The following is a 7,408-nucleotide window of genomic DNA, read 5'->3' as shown; positions in this document are numbered from 1 at the left end:
TGCCTGTCTTTTTCTGTTGTAAAGCACTTTGAACTGCAATTTTTGTATGAAAGGTGCTATACAACGTTTATTATTATATTATTATTATCATATATTTCAATGTATGCTCTTTTTGCACATTACTTTTTAATAGTCATCAGGAAAACACCAATATGTGAATAAACATATGACATTAATCTGCTCACTATGCACACAACTGTCAATATCTGCGGTGACTTCTATAAATCTGTCAATATTTGTTAGTAGACATTCAAGAGCAACTTTTTTGTTGAGCTCTAGCTATGTTATCCCTATTAATATATATATATATATCCCCATTCCCATTCCCCCAAAGTGATGAATACATTTTGTTCTTTGCTATCACATTGATTTTAACAAAGTGGCCAATCCCCTCTGCTCTCTCCTCAAAAGGTCCCCTGCCAGTCTTTCTCTCTCTCCCTCTGCTTCTCCACATGTCTCTCTATCTCTCTTTGCCTCTGGTCTCACACATGTGCCACCCCTCACTTCCTTAGAGTTTATTATAGGCTCCTTGGCACCTCCCACACCCTTGCGAACCCTACTGCCCTGCCACACACACACACCACACACCACACACCACACACACACACACACACACACACACACACACACACACACACACACACACACACACACACACACACACACACACACACACACACACACACACACACACACACACACACACACACACACACACAACAAGACCCCTCAGCCATTGGGGTTATAATTAATCCAGCTCCTACAGTGACAGAGTAGCTTCTACAGATATGGTTTCAGCCAGTAGTTGTGGATATATATATGTGCATATTATTATACAGTACATATATGTATATATGTGTGTGTGTGTGTGTGTGTATATATATATATAATATGGTTTATCAGATGATTACATGCAGAATGTTGCATTTTTCAGTGATTGAATTTACAGGTGCATGCAGATAAAAGGATTTGCAGCTATAGAGAATGCAGTTCTGCAGATTGCATGTATACTTTTAATGGTGAAGATGAAGGGTTTGCAGTTTAAATTTGTCCAGGTGCATGATGATGGAAAATAATTCAACCCAATGAATTTCCAACATCAAAATATACAATTTTGCAGTCTATTTTCAAGGGAAGATCCTGTTATCACATCCCATCTGTACTGGGCATCAGTCATGCACAACATACTGCAGTTTTCAAATTAGCCTAATAAAATATATTGAATGAATGAATGAATGAATGAATGAATGAATGAATGAATGAATGAATGAATGAAGTTTATTTCGAGCCATGTATACAAAAAAACAACAACACACAAATCAAATTACAAGTTGGCCGAAAAGGTTAGGGCTGAAGCTATACAAGCTTGTAAATGCCCTAACCCATAAGTGCATCATCTTAAATGTATCGTTGATCTTCGTTATCAACCAAAAAAACTGAAAAATAATAATAGTTAACATATTGCATTCAGTATCTGAATTGATGGAGCATTTGTTGTCAATCATGTTGCAATACATTGACCACTGACACGTGCATATGTTAAAAGGAGGTCTATATGAATTGAAGAGACATTTCACTTCTTAAATTGGTAATTGAAAGTGGACTGAGAGACTCAGAGAAGGAAGCCGTTTGCAACGGGCTCAATCATTCAATCATTCAGTTGTGCGCCCCCAGTGTGTCCTAATAAATCTGTTCAGATGAGGGCAGCATTTTCTAGTGTTAAGGCTGGATGTATAGGCTAGTACTAGTAAGATCAAACTCATATGGCCGCCCTTGGTGGTAACGACTCCCGATCTCCCGCAGGAACCCCGAAGGGCGAAGGCACGCGCGCTCCTTATACGGCCCTCGTGGGGGACCGCGAGGCGCGCCGAGGTCTGCGCGGGGAGGTCAAAGCGACAGTTCCATATATGGCGCGCACTCGTCTCTCTGTCCCCCTACACTCTCACTGTAGGAAGACCTCGTCGGGAGCGCGCTCATCACCTCCCTATGCGGGAGTTCCCTTCCCAATTGGCGCGGATCCTTGCTGCCCCTCTCTCCACTTGTCGCCCCTCTTCCCCCCCCCCCCCCCCCTGCTCCCCTCAGCCTGTCAACGGCCTAATATGGCAGAGGGTCGGGATGGGGGCCAGTGACGAGGCCAGTGACGGGGCATGTGAATGGTAGTGGTCTGCGGGTCTGTCGGGTATATAAGCTGGCCAGGGCATTGGTAAGGACTCTAGCTGGTTCAGTAACTGCTTGGTCATTTTCACTCTCCTCGCCGCTAACATCCCCCCAAAGGTAAGAGACTACGACCTGCTATAGGACCATCTTCTACCGCACCCGGAGACAAGGCTAGGCACTGGGACTCTTCTGAAGTTGAGGCATGGGCAGAATACTTCTGGATCCAATACTGAGCAGTCTACTGGAGTGTAGAGTATAGAGCATGCTATACCTCTGGAAGAGGCTGAAGAAATAGGCTGAGCCAACCTTGGACACTTTACTGGATCATAGGCTAGAATATGCAGCCTCTGGATATGGGACAAACCTGGAAAGTCTCTACTACTGGAGCATAGGCTATTCCCATGGAATCAAGCAACACTGGGGAGGCTATGTTGGAGTAAATGTTTGGTATAGTTGAGGATGGGCATCTGACAGATATCTGGGCATCAGGCCTGCCCATACTGGAGAAACTCCACAAACTTGGAGCAAATAGAGGCCTAAGCATTATGGATAATTTGGCTTCTAGGCCTGATATATTGCGTTTTGGGAACATTTTGATCGTGAAAGATATACCATCAAAGATGTGCCAACATAGCAGAACAAAGCACGATGAGGATATAGCTTGCAGGCTGATAGTCACCTTGTCTTCATATTAGAGATGATAGCTTGTTTGAAGAGATTGCTTTATATTTATTGTGAATAGGACTCTAACTTCTGTATCTGTATTAGTCCAACATGCGTGCATGCATGGTTTAGACCTGCAGATGACGTCACTTTAATAGAGACTTGGTTGTGGATTTATGGAATTTTTAGAGTAATTCCATTGCACTATTGGTTTTGCTTATTTTATCTACCAGAGAAAGTGGTTCTCCAGACTGCAGTAGCCTAATGATTTACTACATTATTAGCCTAAATTGACAAATTCCAAGATAAGATAAGATAAGATATTCCTTTATTGATCCCCTTGGGGAAATTCAGGGAATGGTGGTGAATTAACTGCACACTAAAATCAGTTGCTTATAAGAGATGGCTAATTGGAGACATTGTTATTATTATTATATTATTATGATTACTATTTGACCACTTGTGCGATGGATGGCGCAGTCAGTGCGCCAACTTCCGCCAAGTGCGCGTTTTAGACCAAGATAAACAATCTCAGATTAATACTATTAACATTATTTTGTACATTTGACAGATTTTATTGAGGCTATATTGAACAGAACAGTATAGCCACGGTGAATTCGGTTACAACTAAATTGGTCGAGTGAAGTTAAAACGAACAAAGGGCTCGCAAAGATTTGACACTGTTATATTATATCACCTTATGACGTTATATCACTGACCTGAGTTCTTCTCTCTTCATTGTTCCCCAGAAGCCAACATGTGTGACGATGAAGAAACCACCGCCCTTGTGTGCGACAACGGCTCCGGCCTTGTGAAGGCTGGCTTCGCCGGAGATGATGCTCCCAGGGCTGTCTTCCCTTCCATCGTCGGTCGCCCCCGTCACCAGGTATGGATACAAATCTTAAGGTTATGACACATGGGCAATATTTTGAGGCGATGCAAATGGACAACAAAGAAACAACAAACAACAAACAACAAACAAACACAAGAAACAACAAACAACAAACAACAAACAAACACAACTCCACAATAGAACATAATCGACTTCCATATTACAGTAGAGATAAGAGTAAACACATAACGATTACAAACCAAACATGGGATAGTTGGTAACTGGGTGGGGAGGAATTTTTTAATTTATTATTATTATTTAGGCCTAATTGTCTATTTCAATCAAATAAAATTAAATCATGGAACACATAATTGGCTCTAATTGGTAACTAACATCAACATTGCTTCAAAATGTAACCTATACTGTATAGAGTTGTAGACCCGTTCATTATACCCAAAATATAAACAACATAACAGCACAACACAATACAATTAGATATTCATCTAAGAGATATGTAATTGGATATGTGTTCGAGCAAGTGAACGCAAATTTGCAGGCACCATGTTGTTCATTAAACACCACACCTAAACTATTATATCCTTAATTGTATAGTCATTGCAAATAATTGCAATCCAATTCATGTTATTAGCCTATTGCGTAAAGGTATTCGGGGACAATTCAACGAGGCATTATGTTACTTGGGGCTAATTGCGGCCCCTTTTCATCCCCTCTAAATTGCCTCTCGAACACATTACAAAACACATTTAACAATCTCACATACTGTGTTGCTTTCTTAAAAAGACAAGTTACAGCGTATAGGCGCTGTCTCTCTGTGTCCTTTCCCCCCGACACGCTGCTATTTGAAATTGGAACATTACGCACGCAATCGCCAAAAAAAACATTTTAATGTGGCGAGAAATGTCTCCGCTATGCCGCTGAACGGGCCCGGCTAACCTCTCCTCTTCCTCCTCCTCCTCCTCTCCCACTTCAGGGTGTCATGGTCGGTATGGGTCAGAAGGACTCCTACGTCGGCGATGAGGCTCAGAGCAAGAGAGGTATCCTGACTCTGAAGTACCCCATTGAGCACGGTATCATCACCAACTGGGATGATATGGAGAAGATCTGGCATCACACCTTCTACAACGAGCTGAGAGTGGCACCCGAGGAGCACCCTACCCTGCTCACAGAAGCCCCCCTGAACCCCAAGGCCAACAGAGAGAAGATGACCCAGATCATGTTTGAGACCTTCAACGTCCCCGCCATGTATGTGGCCATCCAGGCTGTCCTGTCCCTGTACGCTTCCGGCCGTACCACCGGTAAGACTAATAATGGCAAACAAGAAACAACGCTTCACAATAGAACCGAATAACCGAATGGACCTCCACAAAACAGTATAGAGATAACAACACATAACAATTACCATAACATAACAATTACCACACCTAAAACAGTATAGATAACACATAACAATTACCATAACATAACAATTACCACACCTATAACATGCACCAGAATGCATTGTAACACACACTTCAAAATACACATAACGCTGCAAGTGCAGCTTTATAATTCAAACACATATCAGAATAAAACAAAACAGCACATTATTTCACCAGACAGACAGACAGACACATATTACTCACCATTTTACGCACAGATATAGAGGGCAGTTGTAGGCCTGTTTTCATTCCATTTCACCTATAAGGCATATTTACATTACAGTGTATTGGGTAATTGCCCTTCCAGAAGACAGGAAAAGATGCCCATGCATTTTCATTTGAGCTGTCTATATATTCATGATGTCGGCTCTTTACTAAACGACTCGCCCGCCTCTCTCCAGGTATTGTGCTGGATGCTGGTGATGGTGTGACCCACAACGTCCCAGTCTATGAGGGTTATGCCCTGCCCCACGCCATCATGCGTCTGGACCTGGCTGGTCGCGACCTGACCGACTACCTGATGAAGATCCTGACAGAGCGCGGCTACTCCTTCGTCACAACCGGTAAGAAGAAGCACCTCTTTCTTTACCTTGGCTTCAAATAATAATAATAATAATAATAATAATAATAATAATAATAATAGAAGTCAATCGTATAAGAAGAATGTAAAATGTATATCCAATCCACAACCTAACATAATATTGGGAAATATGAAATGCTATATGGGTATACCAGCTAACCGACTGGGGGATAGTGATGAGGATTCTTTCTCAATCGTCCACCTTTACGCACAAGGCGTAACAGCTGTTAACCGGTCCCCCGCTGTTTGACTCGCTGACTGACCAAACTATTAACTTGTCCCCATACAGCCGAGCGCGAGATTGTGCGCGACATCAAGGAGAAGCTTTGCTATGTGGCTCTGGACTTCGAGAATGAGATGGCCACCGCTGCCTCCTCTTCCTCCCTGGAGAAGAGCTACGAGCTTCCCGACGGTCAGGTGATCACCATCGGTAACGAGAGGTTCCGTTGTCCCGAGACCCTCTTCCAGCCTTCCTTCATTGGTACGTATAATAATAACACTACCAAACTACAATCACCATAATAAACATCATCCTCACTCAACCTTCTGAAATCGAAAACCTTTGGACCGCGAGTTATGCATTCCCTTTCTAATAAACACTTTGCATCTTCTTCTGCCCAGGAATGGAGTCTGCTGGTATTCATGAGACTGCCTACAACAGCATCATGAAGTGCGACATTGATATCCGCAAGGATCTGTACGCCAACAATGTGCTTTCCGGCGGTACCACCATGTACCCTGGTATTGCTGATCGTATGCAGAAGGAGATCACTGCCCTGGCCCCATCCACCATGAAGATCAAGGTAGATATACCTAGAAAACTGAACATAATATAGAAGCAAAATATAAATGGCAGTAATATGATTCAATTATAACTAAATTGATACTTATTGACACATTTTATTATCACGAGCTTTGAAATCTTAAAAGAACGCTAAACGTTCTCATGCGTAATGGCACTGCTTTGGACGACTCAGCCATACTCATCTCTCCTCCTCCTCCTCCTCCTCTAGATCATTGCTCCCCCCGAGAGGAAGTACTCCGTCTGGATCGGTGGCTCCATCCTGGCTTCCCTGTCCACCTTCCAGCAGATGTGGATCAGCAAGCAGGAATACGACGAGGCAGGACCTTCCATCGTCCACAGGAAGTGCTTCTAAATGCTACTTCTTCCGCTTCTTCCACTTCTCCATCGGAGGAGGATCGCACTCTGCGGCACAGCAGCGGCAATCTGCTGTCAATGGACTGTCTGCTTGTCACCATGCGCACTGCGCCATTGATATTTATATGCATCTTTTGTACTCTTGTCAAATCTGCATATCCTATTGCTGTCTGTGTTGCATGAGAACAAAGCTGTGAAAAAACCAATGCTGAACCATGCTGCATCAAACAAAAAAATAATAAAAAAATTCTAATAACAACGACATGTATCCCAACAACATGTGAATGTAAGTGTATATACATGACTATAATAATTTATTAAAGTCCATTATTTGGTATTTTTCCATCTTGGTTGTGTCTTTCTGAGGAAACTTTTGGGAGATTAAGAATAACTTGGAGGCTTTAGGATATAGCTACTCCCAAAAAGGTTGAAATATCACTGAACATTTTTTTTGGGAATTCGGGCGATTTCTTAAAAACAAAAGGTGGCCTATAGGCAATCATGGGAGTATCCTCCTCATATAGCCAAACATCTGAATCATTGGACTATTTAGCATTAATATCCTATTATATACTGAA

The 7,408-nt window shown here is 42.5% G+C and overlaps 1 protein-coding gene across 1 annotated transcript; it reads left to right on the top strand.

The window, feature by feature from the left end:
- Positions 1-2,151: 2,151 nt before the first annotated feature.
- On the top strand, positions 2,152-7,173 carry LOC311224270 (actin, alpha skeletal muscle). Its single transcript, XM_084309183.1, has 7 exons — positions 2,152-2,274; positions 3,570-3,706; positions 4,644-4,968; positions 5,493-5,654; positions 5,961-6,152; positions 6,293-6,474; positions 6,685-7,173. Exons 2-7 carry the CDS (start codon positions 3,578-3,580, stop codon positions 6,826-6,828), a joined length of 1,134 nt encoding a protein of 377 aa, XP_084165309.1. The 5' UTR covers positions 2,152-2,274; positions 3,570-3,577; the 3' UTR covers positions 6,829-7,173.
- The last annotated feature ends 235 nt before the right edge of the window (positions 7,174-7,408 follow it).

Source organism: Notolepis coatsorum, assembly GCF_963971535.1.
Source record: "Notolepis coatsorum genome assembly, chromosome: 2".
Lineage (NCBI taxonomy): Eukaryota > Metazoa > Chordata > Actinopteri > Aulopiformes > Paralepididae > Notolepis > Notolepis coatsorum.
This window is presented reverse-complemented; position numbering and strand designations above follow the sequence as displayed.